This window comes from Lissotriton vulgaris, chromosome 9 (genome assembly GCF_964263255.1).
Source record: "Lissotriton vulgaris chromosome 9, aLisVul1.2, whole genome shotgun sequence".
In the NCBI taxonomy this organism is placed as follows: Eukaryota; Metazoa; Chordata; class Amphibia; order Caudata; family Salamandridae; genus Lissotriton; species Lissotriton vulgaris.
In genome coordinates this window covers 597523486-597539688 of record NC_141697.1, presented here as the reverse complement: position 1 = coordinate 597539688, position 16203 = coordinate 597523486, and the positions used below count along the sequence as shown (strand labels likewise).

At 42.5% G+C, this 16203-nt stretch overlaps 1 protein-coding gene across 4 annotated transcripts in view; it reads right to left on the bottom strand.

The window, feature by feature from the left end:
- Positions 1–16203, bottom strand: part of DAAM1 (dishevelled associated activator of morphogenesis 1) — a 679460-nt gene that overhangs the window by 5107 nt on the left and 658150 nt on the right. For all 4 annotated transcript variants that reach the window (XM_086938202.1, XM_086938204.1, XM_086938201.1 and 1 more), the window contains 2 exons: positions 15738–15869; positions 1648–1818 (listed from right to left, as the gene is read on the bottom strand). In XM_086938202.1, coding sequence (XP_086794328.1) covers positions 1648–1818; positions 15738–15869 — 303 coding nt within the window. The remainder of the gene's footprint in view (positions 1–1647; positions 1819–15737; positions 15870–16203) is intronic.

Genomic DNA, 16203 nt, shown 5'->3' with positions numbered 1-16203 from the left:
AGCTACCATAGGAGACTGGGCAAGCATATGTACACAAAACATTGATAATAATAATAATTATTATTTTGAATAAGCATTGCCACCGCTCATAATTCTGGCTCTTGCAAAGTACCTTTTCAACTCCATTTAAAACTAAGTTTGCCCATCATGCCCTATCGTTGACAGATAACTTACTGAAAATTGTGAAACGCCCCGTAATTAATGTTCTAATGAATATATCGCTTGGCAGGAAGATATGTTGGTTTCTCTAATTCATTTTTTATATTACTTGGTGGAAATATTGCTTCTGCCAACACAACAAAGCAGACATTAATTGTCAAATTTCAGACATAATAACCTGGAACATTTTTAAATTACTTTGGTTCATCTACTAAATCAGAAAGTCTTCATCTGATCAAGGTGGGAGTATCGGCCGAATTTTCACTGATGCCCTCTTGGTGATGACATCTTTGGATCGACACACTGACTGAAATTACAGCACCAACACACTAACAGCCTCCATGTCACCTCACAACAACTGTTTAAGACCTACTTCATGCTTGGGAATATCTCATTAAAGACCTGTAGTTGGTCGACCACTTGAACCCACTGCTGAAGAAACTACACAGACTCTCGCTCCAAGCTCACAACATCTTTAAGACAAACTGTTTCACCTACACGGACCCAGAAAACAAAATGCCAACATATCTAGCTGAGAAACTCACCATTACAGCATGACAGCGCCACACCATACGCCATGACATCATCAGATTGGAACTCTCCCCAACTGCCTCCTGGTGAAACAATCACTCTCATGGAACACTCACATCATACATCTACCTCTCATCAGTAAAGCCTAGAAAACACTCATAAATCCACACTATTATAGCAATGAAGCCAGACCAATGACAAATAATATCGAACAGTCTTAATGCATTAGCGCAATAAGAGGGGAAGTGAACTCCTACCGGTCTTCAGGAACTACTGCAGTAAGAGGCTTAGAGACTTCTTCACAGTACATAACTGACTTCAAGGAATTGTAGTTCTACTGTTAGACTTTTCTGAGCTCCTTTATTTCTTTCACCCTTCTATTAATCCAATCCAAAGGGACCTTTAGGCAGTCTCAGGATTTCAGTGCCTCACTCTGCATGCACTAAAACACAAACTGTCTCTCACAGGACTGGAGGTCTCTCACCTCCATCACAGCATTCTGAGTCTATTATTGACATAGGGGAGTACAATAGAGGGTCACCATCACACCTCAGCCACAAAGAAGACCACCAGAGTCAGCATATGAATAACCAATGTTGACTCTACAGATGCTGGATCGTTCTAAATGTTGAAAATAGTTACAATAAACTAGGATGTCTTGTCTGCTCTGTGCCCTCTATCCACTCACAATCTGTTTTATAAACTATTCCATCAGTGTGTGCTTGAGTACCGCATTTCAGAGGATGAATACCATAAACAAAGGGGTTATATAATGAAATTCCAAACCTTCAATACAATTTAATAGGTATTTGTACAAATTAAAAAACGTTTATGCAATCCTCAAATAGAAAACCAAAGCTACAATTAAAGCAGGCCTGAAACCAGAAAAAAGTGCAACACACACACCAGTATAAACCCATGTGACAATGTAGGCAGAATTTAACTTTTTACGCTAACCTGCGCTTCCATTCGTGCTCGGCGTTCCTCCTCCTCTTTCCTCTTCTTAATTTTTTCATTTTCTAGTTTGGCTTCCGAAAAGGCCTGGAGAAACTGGTCGAAAATTCCGTAGAACTCATCAGGCTGGATTTTGCCCGTGTCCTCTCCGAAGTGCTTAACGGACTTACTGAACTGGGGGAAAATATGGGAAACACCATTTATTACGATCGTGAAAATTGTTCAGCTTTACTCTCCGGCTGTCATGTTGTAAAGTAAATTGTTCAGATGTCATGCATCCTCTGCCCACTTCTGCCGTTACTGACCATTTTGTTTTATTCATAGCATGCAATAATGTTATATATTAATATACCTTGGTACCAGCCTTCCCAGTACGAACCGACCAAACAGTTCAACCATGACAGGATTACGAAATCAGAGAAGCATTGATATCAATACTAGGGCTACTATGACATGGCAATCCTCCTCTAATGCCTATGTAGATCTGGACTATAATGAGCTTTTTTCACTTTGTTATTGAAGGGTATTAACAAAGGTGGTAAGATATCACTCATGTTTTGCTTTTAAAAATTAAGGGAGAAATTTTTCAATGCACTTTACGCTACGGTCTAGACCTAATGATTTATTGGGCTCTGGAAGTCATGGAATGAGAAGTTTGTACCCTGTTGTGTTGGATTTTCACCTGCTGTGCACACTGCAGTCATCAATTTTTTTGCTAGGAAAGTTATAAATTGTTTTTCTTCGATGGAGTTTGGTTTCGGGGTGACTCGTAAATGCCCTCCCCCCCCAATGAGAAATGAGTCAAGACAGAGAAGCAGGTGCTGTTCAGAATGATGTATAAAACGACTCAAATGCAATTTTTTTTTAATAGCTTTGGTTTGATAATTCATGTACATCTGGCCAATACGGCACTACTGTAATGTATAAATCTGATCCTGAGGTGATGGAGGAGGGACCTTCTAATGGGGTGCAAGGATATATGAAATGTCAGCCAATGAAAACTTAATGCTCTTTCCCTTGCAAAAAGTCAACACAATTCGGAGTAAGTCCTGCCACTGTTGTTAAGTGTGCTGTATCTTCGAACGCTAGTTTGAGTCTAAGGACTCCGCACTTTTTTAAATACAAATTTGGAGTTGACTGAGAATGCACCTGCTAAAACAAAATCAGACCCACGGAGACTACTAAAGCAATAATTTAATCAGACCAAGGCACAGCCCCTAAATGTGTCTAGGGTTCAATCAAGCCCTCCCCATTATGAAACATCCAAGGAGTGAGTGTACTCCTCGAAATCTAGTCAACGTGGGTCCAAGAATTTCAAAGTTTGAAAACTCTGTAAAGGATCCACAAACTTTCACACATGTTTGCAGGGTTCTGTGCCTTGCGTGATGCATGACATCTTTAACGTGAGTTTGCAAAGCTCGGCAAACATACTTTTTTTGATTCATTTTTAAACTCTGGTAGGCCCTTTGGGGATGAACTAAAAGGCATCTGGGTCAGTGGGTGCTCACCGTGCACCCTTATGAGACTTGTTACCTACTTAGTACAGAACACATTTTTGAAGGGTGGCCAGCCAACCAAAGTCTTTGAAGCTGAAAACCCTAGGACAATCAAAGAAAAAAATCCCTCCCCCAATTTTTTAAATGTGCGTTCATAAACTGTTCCTAACCTGAATGACTGAAGGCCATACGCAGTTTGGGTTTGTAACTCACATTGAGTTGGGCACTGGTTCGTGTCTGCTAACCTCCGTTGTGCACAGCCAAAGGAAAATTACTGCTACATCTGGATACTACCATCAATAATGTCATTTGATATGCAATCAATGATGTCATCAATTACAGCATTTAACACCTCATGACTGATGTCCAATATAAGGTCGTGATTGGAACATGATTTCTAGTTAGTTTACCTAACCAATAAGTGGTGAATTTCTGTGGTTTCCAAGTTTTGTTTTGTACCCCATCCACATTTTAACATATATTTAAAAAAAACTTTAGCAATTCACTGAAAAAACGCATGGTTAAAGTCTTATTATCAAAGTATGAGAAAGTGGATTATTAGTTTGGGTGAAGGTTTGTCAACCACAGGTAATAATGTCACTATTCTTGTTCGGTTCAGTAAAGGTATCAGTAATTTAAACCTGCGCTCAACCCTTGGTAGCTATAACACACAGCACACAGGCTTAAATGATTAAAAGGTGTAACGAATTTAGAAGTACCAAAACCGTTAAAAAGTAGAACACACAACATAATAAAAATTCCACTCCATTATAAAACAGAGAATATTTTATTGTACAAAATGACACCAACATGACAAAAAACCATCCAATAAGGGTAACTGAAGATATGAATTTTTAAATTTTTAAAAAGTGCCAGAAAGCAGAACTTGCCAACCGCGGGCAACTGGTGTTGCTGGACTGGGACAAGGGTAAGGTTCAAGGCCGACTATGATGGAGCACGGGTTGGATACAGTAACAGGGGCAGCCCAGACACAATTTTTACCTTCTGACTTAACCTCTGAAATGGAAGTAAAAATTCCTTAACGGGGCAAGGCAGCAAGGTGTGGCTGAGATGGGTTCCACAAGGCCAGAGAACTGTTGGACTCAGTCCCAGTAAAGCCACTGACTTTTCGGAGGAAAGATCAGAGCAGGAGAAATCAAAAAATTTGCTCCGAAGGATGGTGCATGCTTACTTTTGGCACCTTCGCTCAGTGAAGATTTCTACCTTTTGACTTTTTGGAGCTTGGATTTTTCTAGTGGGGCAAGGCTGCAAACTATAGCCTAATATTGCTCTATGAGGCCTGATATCTTTTCCATGACATTCTGCAGAAACTGATTGCTCCTGTAGAAAAACTCTGCGCAGGAGCAACCTAATCTTTAGCCCAGCTGTCACCAACCAAAGTCGGATTGATATGGTAGGTCTATCCCGGTCTTCTGTCAGCTTTCCAATCAAAAGTCCTTGAAACATTTCTTAGTCCTAGGTTTTAGGGTTAGAGAAGAGGATAACACTCTTACACTTAGCGAATGACCACATGACCATAGGGATACCACTTAGAGGTCAGAAATCACTCCAGCAGAAGTCACCAGGATGGTCCCGGGCAGTTTCAGTTGGATCTGGTCAGCTGTGCTCTTCAGGAAAGTGGGCTTCTTGCAGCTTTTGTGCCCCTGAAGCTTAACAGGAGGTTGCCAACTGGCCACTAGAGTCCACATCTCAGTCCTAGGTACAAGTGGGAGAAGGTTCAGCCCTTAAGTTTCTCCTCACAGGTCACAACAGCAGGTGTAGTCCTTCCCCTGTCTACCACAGACCCAGCAGTTTTATAAAGTAGGTACAGGGGGTGCCACATTTATGCCTAGTGCTAGCCTGTGTGTGTATTAAACTCCTGGCCACTCCCTAAACAATGGGGTAAAACGTTCCAATGAGGGCCCTTCCCACTTTTGTAGCACTTCATGTGTGTTTTACTGTTAACTAGCCCACAGTGTCCCTTACTGTTAGTTTAAGGTAGAGTTGTATTCCGTTGTACAGAGAAAGTTCCTGTGCAAACCAAGAGGTGTGTCTAAGATAATGGGCAAACCTCGTGTGTGGTCACTTAAAATCAGTTCTGGAGGAACCTCCTCTCCCACTGGGAGTGGTACCTGGCTGGCTACCAGGACAATAGAGGAGACAGGCCCAGGTGTGCACTACATCTGCCCATGACAGCGTAGGCAACCATGGAAGTTAATTAAGTTCCTGGGCAGTGCCGAGATAACCATCCTGTCAGGAGAAGGTCAACCCCCTCTCCCTTTGACTCAGCTCTAGGAGACACTTTACACCTAATCAAGGAACCATTTAGCTCCAGTGTGAAAGTAAAAACTGGCAGAAAGGTAAGTTGGTGCAGAAAGGGAAATTACAACTTTGCTAAAGTGTCCTTTTCAAACTAGAAATATAAAATCCGCCCTGACCATTAAGTTGGATTTTAAATTACCAATAAAATTAGTCCTTGAATCATTGTTCTAGCTACTCCCAAACTGAAGTCAGGCATTACAAGAAGGTATAATGTAACCCAGTGCTTCCCTATGGTATAGCATACCTTTATACAGTGAAAATTAACTTTGGAGGGTTTTTACTGCCAGGAGATGCGAAACATAAAATACATATCCACCTTTTTAAATACCATGCACCCTGACCAATGGGCATTTAGGCTCTCTACCTTAGGGGTGAATTATAAGTATGAGAAAGGAAGGTTTAGGACTGGCAAGAGGGTTATTTTGCCAGGTCGAATTAGCAGTTTTAAAACTGGCCTGGAGACATACTTCGCATTTTCCCTTTATTGGTGGCACAATATGTTATGTAATTTGCTAGTGACATTTAACTTACAGGCCCTGGATACAATTTTATACCCTATAGTACTGACTTATAGGTAAGGTAAATATGCCAATCAGGAGTGTAGCTAATTTTGATATGCTTTAGGGGGCGCAGAACATGCACTGAGGCCTGGTTAGCAGTGCCCCAGTGTGCAGAGCCAAAATCTCAGCAGCAACAGTCCAGAAAAAATGGGGGCGACTAAGCAAAAATGGCATTTTCCCACATAAAGCTAACCATAATTTCACTTTAACCTTAGTTTTTTTTCCGTGAATGTCTGTGGCCTATTGCCAGGCCTATGCCCAACCTATTGGTGATGGCCATCTCCCACTGCTCATGGCCTTGGTCATACGCAGCAGATTGGGTGCAGGGCCTGACCTTTAGCTAATTCCTACCCACAAGCCATCACTGGTGGACAACCTCCACTGTGCAGCAAGCACAGCTGTAGTGCACAAATTACTTTAAATTTTTTTTTCAGGATTTGTGAATCCTGAGACCCCCAAGAAGGTTCATGGGATCCACAAAGCATCTAGTATTCGACCATTTGGCACAGGATTTTCAAATACTGTGATAAAAAGTTATTGTTTAAAGATTCATTTTAATGCTGTAGGGCCCATGGACGCCTGACAAAGTTCTCTTGTACATGGTGTGCCTATATATTTTTTGTATGGATTCATAAATCCTCTGTGGATTTGCAAAACCACGGGATCTGCAGATTAGCAATACAGATGGAACAGTAATATCTCAAAAACTACTTAACAGATTTACACCAACTCAAGCAAGGCACTTCCTTGTGTGAAGTTGTACTTCTATGCCTAGTTCGGTGTAATTCCACTAAGCCCTTTTTCTGTAACATGGAGCAAATAGTCTTGTAGACATTAAAACGGTAAATGTGACTTTTTCTACAGCACAACTGTTCTATGGGTCTTGCTTACAGGAGCTGCATGAAACTGCTGAGGGAAAGATCAAATTAAATTCACCTTTTTTCTAGTTTTGTGCAGCTTCATCTTTTGGAGGTAAAATTATTAGATAAACAAAAAATGGCTTTCAATGGAGACTCACATAACCATAACTATACAGGTGCTATACCCAAAAGTGTATACATATATATTGTAGTCACCACTAGTCAGTAATAGTTAGGTCTGCTTTTCCATAGAAAAAGCATTTTTTGATGTGCTAATAACTTCAGCCCCTGTTTGACAAATGTTCACAAAACCTTTCAAAGGCACCTCAGCTCCTTCCTGGAAAGTGTAGAGTGATCCGTCAACCGGGGTCTGAGAAAAAGGGTGTTCCAAAAAGCAAAATACCCATGCATTTTCCATAGACTTCTTTAGGCAAGGCTACAGCAAAAACTGATAAACAGAATGACACCAAATTTGGCAGGAAGCTAGATCTTGGTCCGCAGTTTTTGCTTTTTGTGATTTGGTGTAAACCGTTCAGTAGTTTTTGAGAAACTTAGGGTAAAAAAATAATTGTTTATTTTGGCAGTTGGGTCCACGAGAGTCTTTGGCGACGCTGGATGTATCTCCACAAAATTGTCAAAAAACGTCCCCTTTGTGGTTCAGTTGCTGTGTTGAAAGTTTTCATGGTGTTCCGTCAAGCCGGCCGAGAAAAAAGGGGGGTCCCAAAATGCATTTTCCCCATGTTATATCTAGGGGAATTTTTTACTTTTTGAACACAACTACAGCATGAACCCCTGAACGGAATGACACCAAATTTGGCAGATAGCTAGATGTTGGCCCAGAAAGCGTGTTTTTTGTGATTTGGTGTAAATACATTAATCAGTTTTTGAGATATTTGAGTTTAAAAATAGAGATATCTGGGGTCGCAAGTCCTTGCAGTGGACTTGCGGACACTACTGATTGGCTGTGAACACTTCAATCAGGAAGTGTTGGTAGCCATCTTAAGACTCGGCTTGAAGCCCAGTCCCACAAAAAAAGTTACAAATAAAGAAAAGGGGGCAGGGTAGGAACATGCTTGGACTGGCTGTTGCGGACACCGGGCAATCCCCCGGTGCGCCGCAAGGGTGGGGGGCGGTTTTGGGCCTCTACGGGCCGTTTTTGTTACAGGCCGCTGTTGCTGCAAAAACGGCCCTGTAACAATATCGGCCATAAACCGGCCCTGGCAAAGAGCGCGGTCGCATTCCCAACCTCCGCCCGGGGGTGGGGGGGCCGGCCGACCACTTTGCCAGGGCCAGTCTTTGTCCCAGTCCGGCCCTGGGTAGGAATACCCTGACGCCACAGATATTGGGGAGGTGGGAGCCTAACTATAACATCCCTGAAAGTGTGTGTGTGTGTGTGTGTGTACACACACACACACACACACACACACACACAATATATATATATATTCGTGTAGCCGAAACGCATCTGTTGGTCCATTTGTGTTGCGAAATAAATATTTGAAATCACCTCCTCGTGTGCGCATCACAGGAATGTGTGTATATATATATATACACACACACACACACACAACACAGAAAATTCCAAAGTTTACAGGGAGGTTATAGTTAGGCTCAGATTGCATTCGAATAAAACTATTGAAATTCAGCAGTTAGTTACCTGAGCTAACTATAACTTATGCCCCCTCAATGCACTGCTTATAACTTCACATATTACATCACTGATGACATGGTCAGTGACATCACTGATGACATCTCAAATTACATCATCCAATGAGTGAAAGTGTTTCGTAAATGTTTCTGAAACTTAAAGATATATAGTAAGCTACAGCATAAGTTAAGAATAATGTTACTTACCCAGTAAGCTTCTGTTCTTGTCATGTAGAGCTGTAGATTCACATGCTTTGCATACTTCTGCCATTTAGTGTTGGGTCTGGATGTTTGAAAGTTGTTTTTCTTCAAAGAAGTCTTTCCAGTCACGAGGTAGGGGTCTCCTTTCGGTGACAGTGCACATGGGAATCAACTCCATTGTTAGATTATTTTCCCGCAGAGGGAGAGAATGGAGTTAGTAAGAGTAGAATAAAGAAGTCCTTGTGTATGTATATAAAATAAGAAAGAACTGCAACAGGTATGGGTACCCTAGGAGGCGAGTGGGCGCATGTGAATCTACAGCTCTACATGCCAAGAACAGATGCTTACTGGGTAAGTAACATTATACGTTCGAGGCATGTGAGCTGTAGAGGACATGCTTTGCATAGACTATACAGCAGTATTCTCCCAAAGCGATGGCTTACCTGTAGCTGTTGTAGTGGTCTGAAAAAGTGTCCTAAGTACTACCTGGCCCACATTAGCTTGTTGTCTTGCTAACACATCTACACATGTGTGTGGTGTAGACCATGTTGTAGCCTTACAAATGTCAACTATGGGGATGTTTCCCATGAAAGCCATAGTAGACCCTATTTTGTGAGTAGTATGCGCACTAGGGGGTTTGTTAAAGTTCTATTTGCTTTTGCATAACAAGTCTGAATACATTTAACAATCCATCTAGCAATACCTGATTTAGATATAGGATTGCACTTGTGAGGTGGAGCAAAAGCAACAAAAAGTTGTTTAGTCTTACGAAAGGACTTTGTTCTTTTTATGTAATATAAAAGGGCTCTTCTATCATCTAAAGTGTGTAGAGCTCGTTCTGCCACTGAATCCGGCTGAGGAAAGAACACAGGTAACTCAACCAATTGATTGATGTGAAAGGCAGAAACTTCTTTAGGTATAAACTTTGGTTTGGTACGAAGAATCACTTTGCCTTTGTGAAGCTGGAAAAAAAGTTCTTCTATGGTTAGTGCCTCTAGCTCACCCACTCTCCTCAGTGTAGTATTTCGCAATGAGGAAAGCGATCTTCCACGAGAGAAATAGCAGTTCACATTAATGCATGGGTTCAAAAGGTGGGCCCATTAACAGTGTGAGGACTATGTTAAGATGCCACACTGGGGCAAGTGGAAGTCGTGGTGGTATAACTCTTTTTAGTCCTTCCATAAAAGCTTTGATAACTGGTATTCTAAAGAGAGATAAGTGTTGCCTATTTTGTATATACGCAGCTATTGCAGCGAGATGTAAGTGGATAGAAGTGTAATGTTGCCTATTTTGTATATACGCAGCTATTGCAGCGAGATGTAAGTGGATAGAAGTGTAAGCTAATTCTGACCACTGCAAGTTGAACAAATGATATTTTGTATGTAAGCATGAAGGGGATTGATATTATTACAATAAATAACAAAACGCTTCCATTTAGCTGCATAACAAGCTCTTGTAGTAGGTCATCTTGCCTCTCTGATAATGCTCATACAGTCTGGTGGAAGATTTAGATAACCAAACTATGACTTCAGGAGTCAGATCGCTAGGTTGAGTTGTTTGGGATCTGGGTGTCTGATTTCTCCATGGCTCTATGTGAGGAGACTGGATTCGAGAAGTAGCTTTTGATGTGAAACTATTGAAAGCTCCAGCAGGGTGGTAAACCAAGATTGAAGGGCTCATGTGGGAGCTACTAAAATCAGTGTGAGGGATGTTTGCCTACGTTTCCGAACCACTGATGGAATGAGTGGGAGAGGAGGAAAAGCATAAGCAAATATCCCTGACCAGTTCATCCATAATGCATTGCCTTTGGAGAGCGGGAGTAGATACCTGGAGGAGAACCGAAAAGATCTATTTGAGGAAATCCCCGATTTTGAAAGTATGGGAGGAGAACTACTTGAGGGTGAAGTTCCACTCATGGATTTGCTGCCTCTGTCTGCTGAGAAGGTCGAAAATCTGATTGTTTACTCCTAGAAGGTGTTCTGCTGGAGATACATTTTGTGCTGTATGGCCCATTTCAAAATGTCTTGAGCTAGGTGTGACAGTTGGAGAGAGTGTGTCCCCCCTGTTTTCGTAAATAATACATAGCTGTCATGTTGTCGGTAAGGACTAGGACAGCTTTGTCTACAAGGTGAATGTGAAAGGCTTTGAGCGCTAGAAACACTGCTCAATCAATCAATCAGCGTATTTGTAAAGCGCGCTACTTACCCGTAAGGTTCCCAAGACGCTGAGGGGGAGGGGAGGGTAGGGGACTGCTACTGCTCGAAGAGCCAGGTCTTGAGGAGTCTTCTGAAGGCGAGAATGAACTGCCAGCAACTCTAGATGATTTATGTGGAGAGCCTTTTGGTTCTTACTCCACAAGCCTTGAATTGTGTGATTCTGGAGATGAGCTCCCCAACCAGTGAGCGACGCATCTGCTGTCAGTACTGACTGTGGAACAGGGTCCATGAAGGGCCATCATTTTGACACATTTTGTGGGTTCCACCACTGCAGAGAGAAATGAGTATGGCCGTTTACCAACACTAGATCGGTTAACAGACCCTGCAACTGGTTCCACTGACTTGCTAAGCATTCCTGAAGGGGATGCAGGTGAAGCCTGGCATGGGGAACAATCATGATGCAAGAGGCCATCATTCCCAGCAGCTGCATATACACTCGAGCTGGTAGTGAGTGAGTGGGCTCAAACTGAAGAATTAGAGCCTGAATAATGCGAATTCTGGCTGAATTGGGGAAAGCCAGAGCTGTTTGAGTATCTAAAGTGGCTCCTAGATAGTTCTGAGTGTTGGAAGTTTGAAGATGCGACTTCAACACATTGACTGGAAACCCCAGTTGGTGCAGTAACTGCAGTGTTTTTTGCGTGTGCTGGAGACAATTTAGGTAAATACTGGCTTTGATGAGCCAGTTGTTTAAGTACGGAAGACATGAATGTGTTATCTTCACAGATGGATCAGAGACTACTGCCAGACATTTTGTAAATACTCCGGGAGCAGTGGAGACTCAGAATGGGAGTACTTTGAACTGGTAATGCTGCCCCGCTACCTCAAATCTGAGAAATTTGCGATAAGCAGGATGTATTGGAATGTGAAAAAACGCATCCTTAAAGTCTGGACTAGACATAAATGCCCCCTGCTGTAGAAGTGGCAGCACTTGTTGAAGCGTCACCATATAAAAATGATCTGATTGTATGTAGAGATTTAATTATCTGAGGTCTAAAAAAGATCTGAGAGAACCATCCTTTTTGGGTACGAGAACGTACAGGGAGTAGACACCCGACCCCTGATATTGTAGTGGTACGGACTCAATGGCTCCCTTCAAAAGGAGAGACTGAACCTCTTGTTTGAGGAGGTGTAAATGGTCTGGTGAAATTTTGTGTGAACATGGAGGAATGTTGGGAGGATTGTTGATGAGCTCCAGGCAATAACCAGAAAAGATAATTCATAGCACCCATTTTTCTGAAGTTATTGATTGGCAGACGGGTAGGAAATGTGAAAGACGTCCCCCGACAGGGGTTGAATGATTGGAGGGAAGTTTAGGCATGTCACTGTTTTTTATTTGAGGGGGGAGGTGTGTGTGTGTGTGTGTTGGAACCTCAACCTCTACCTTTGCCATTGTTGCCTCTGTAGCCTCCTGTAAAGAAACCCTTGTAAGCAGAGGGCTTATTGTTTCCTTTGTACAGTGTAGAGGCAGTGTCTGAGGAGATATTCTTGGAAGCCCCACAATAGAAAGTGCGCCGAAAGGAACCACGACTAGAAGGAGACTGTAGAGCTCCCATAGACTTTGCCACATCTGTGTCCTTCATTTTCTCTAAGGACATGTCTACTAAAGGACCAAAGAGGTATTGTTTGTCAAATGGTGTGTTAAGAATAGAAGCTTCAACTTCTGGTTTAAACTCTGAAATTCTTAACCATGCATGTCTTCTTAGTAGCACACTGGTATTGACGGCTCTAGCCGCAGTGTCAGCTGCATCTAACGCACACCTAATGGAAGTATTAGAGATGAGATTTCCCTCCTGCACTAGCTCTTGGGCTTTGGACTTATGCTTATCAGGCAGGAATTGGAGCAATTACTCCATTTCGTCCCAATGTGCCCTATCGTACCTGGCTAAAATGGCTTGGTTATTAGCAATGTGCCAGTAATTTGCGGCTTGGGAGGCGACTCTCAGCTTAGACTCTTTGTCCGGAGGTGGAGCATCTCCAAACGTCTGAGAATTGGCCTGTTTATGGGCATAAGACACCACTAAAGAGTCTAAAGGTAACTGGCCCTTGAAGGAAACTGGGTCGGATGATGCAGATTTATAGTCTATCATGGGGGTGAGAATGCGTGCACGAACAGGATCCTTAAATAGGTCATCCACATGTCTTACCATAGCCTTGAGCATGGCAGAGTGTGTGTGTGTGGATCTTTGGGAACTACTAAGTGTTTCAAAAAGGAAATCCTCCTCTAGGGATTCTTTATGTAATTGTACCCCATGATATTCAGCAGCTCTGCTTAGTAGCTATATGTAATTTACGTTGTCATCTGGTGAGGAAGGTTTAGTAGGATAAAGGTCAGGATCATTATCTGTGGGAGAGTCTGTATTATAATCCTTCCAGGGGTCTGCAGGTTCAGGATCAGTGCCCACATCCTCATACCCATCATCCTGATCATCAGGTGTATGTGGTGATGACGAATTAGTAGGAGTAATTAGCAAATGGAGTGTTTCTGGGGAAGCAGGAGGAGAAGAGTTAGAACCAACATGTTCTCTTTTTAAAGGAATAAGATAAACGTTCTCTGATTCAGATTTGCATTTAAGTGGCAATTTGGTCGCAATATGGCCAGTTTTTGGATTAATGTAAAGTTCTTTTTGTTTTGGGCCCGGTTTTGAACGAGAGACGTCGAAATGGAACTCTGTTGGTGGTATTGGAGCATCATTATGTTTTGTTGCCGAGGTTTTCGGGTGCTGAGGATTTCTGTTCCAAAGACGGTTTCAGCATCGAAGGAGTTGGGTCCGAGACAGTTTCGGTTTTGACCCCAAAGGTTTCGGCTCGGTGCCCGAGTGTGGACGGCTCAATCCTGAGCCGGAAGGCTTTGACGTGTGCTTCGGTGCCGAGCCCAAAGGCGGGGCGTTGAAAACATGTTCTCGGTGTCAACCATGGCCAGAAGTGCGACTGGAGCCTTTTTCTTGGGCTGAGTTGGCCTTTGGGGCAAGGGAGAATCAGTACTCATAATACACTGACCTTGCGGAATGTCATTGTCCACATCAGAGCTAGACTATGAGACGGAGATGTGCTCCTCTTGTTCTTTCTCTGCCCCTATGGCATCGCCTGTTTCTTGTTCGGTATCTTCTCCGAAGAGGTCCGGAATGGTTCCAGTATTCTGGCGCTGCATGTTGTGACATTGAGCCAGACAGTCACGGAGCATTTTCTTCAAGCGAAAGGATATACACGCGTCGCAGACCTGTTCGTCGTGCTCCGAAGATAAGCACAAGTTGCAAATTTTGTGTGAGATGGTGCGCTGGAACTTCGCATGGCACTGAGGGCAGAATTTGAATGGAGGTCGTTCCATCGACTGCAAGGCGGACCAACGCGGGTAGGCCCGAAGGACTTCCATGAGTTTCCCGATCTAAAAGTTTTCATATTAAATACGATACACGGAGAAATGGAAATACGCGTTGGAAAACAATACCATCGAGGGTAAGTGGATTGTGTACTGAGGGGAACTTGATAAACTGTGTCGAACTGGAGCGCAGCAATTCACGTCCGAACACGATGGTGGAAAAAAACAATCTAACAATAGAGTCGATTGCGCACTATCACCGAAAGGAGGAGTCATCTACCTCGTGACCGGAAGGACTTCTTTGAAGAAAAACAACTTGCAAACATACGGACCCAAAACTAAATGGCAGGAGTATGCAAAGCATGTGATCTACAACTTGCATGCCTCGAACACTAATATTATTTCTAAACTAGCAATGAGTGATACTGTTTCTAACATATGGATCTGAGTAGGTGTGTGACTGCATCAGTGTGGGAGGCATGTAAAGGTGAATACGGATGTATGTGAGTAGCTGTGTGGGTGTGTAAGTGACTGTGAGTAGCTGTATTGGTAATTGAGTGTGAGAGTGGCTGTATGAGTGAGTGACTACCTTAGTGGCTATATGGGTGAGGGGAGTGTGAGAGTGGCTGTATGGTGACTGAGTGGATGTGTGAGTGGCTCTATAGGGGGATGAGTGGGTGTGTTTGTAGCTGTATGGGCAAGTTAGTGGCTGTTTGAATGGATGTATGTGATTAACTGGGTTAGTAAATGGATGTGTGAGTAGCTATATAGGTGAGTGAGTGCTAATGTGAGTGGCTGGATTAGTGAGCGAGTGGCTCTGTGAGTAGCTGTATGGGTGAGAGAGTAAGTGGGTGGGTGTCTGACTGTATGGGTGGGTGATTTGGCTGTTAGTGGCTGTATGAGTGAGTCATTGAATGGGTTTGTGAATGGGTATGCAAGTGGAGTGGAAGTATGAGAGGTTGGATGTGGGTGTGATTGGTTCTGTGGACGATGTCATCAGTGATGTCACTGACCATGTCATGAGTGATGTATTATGTGAGGTCATAAGCAGTGCCATAGCAAGGGTGCAAGTTCTAGTTACTTGAGATAACTAACTGGGGAATTTTGGTAGTTTTGTACGTTTAAAATGTTATGGTGGCACTAAACTATAAATAACAATGACGTTATTTTAACCTTTGGTTTTTTTCAGTGAAAAAGAAAAAAACATTATATATATATATATATATATATATATATATATATACATACATACACACACACACATATATATATGAATATTTTAGTGATACTGATATTAGTATTATATATAATACTAATACTAGTTTTCGTTCATTTCTGAAGTACAAAAAGCAATAAATAATTCAGCAGAATAGGAAAGCATTCCACAATGCAGCCTGACATGCACATTATACTGTAAATGTCTGCCTGGTGGCAAAAACAGTAGCGACATTAGAAGCTTCCATCATATTGCTCACCAGTTCTTTAGATTCTGTTAAAAGATCTTCCACATCAGAAAAGCCGAAGCTGGCCACCGTGATGAACTGACTGACGACAGACACAAACTTATCCCCAGGCTGTGCTGGCTGCGATTTCTGATATTCAAGTTCCTAGAAGACAAACAAAAAGGCAGCTTTGGTTAACTACAGTGTATAAATCAAGACATTCACTGACTGGATACACCAGCAAAGCAAGCCTTCTGAGTGTCTTTTGGTTCACTTTAAGGGTTGGGATGATAAATTACCTGAAAAAAGAATTGCTTTTTTACCAAGAAAATAGTTTGTGCAGTCTGTCCTCTCTGCCGTCAAAGGCACGTTCATCACAGGTAGTCCACACAAGAACAACAAACTGAATATTTGATCACAAGGGATTCTGGACACACCTTGTGTGGCATTTCAGTATCTGTGCTCTTGTTTACTCTCCACAGTCACTGTGATCCTGCCC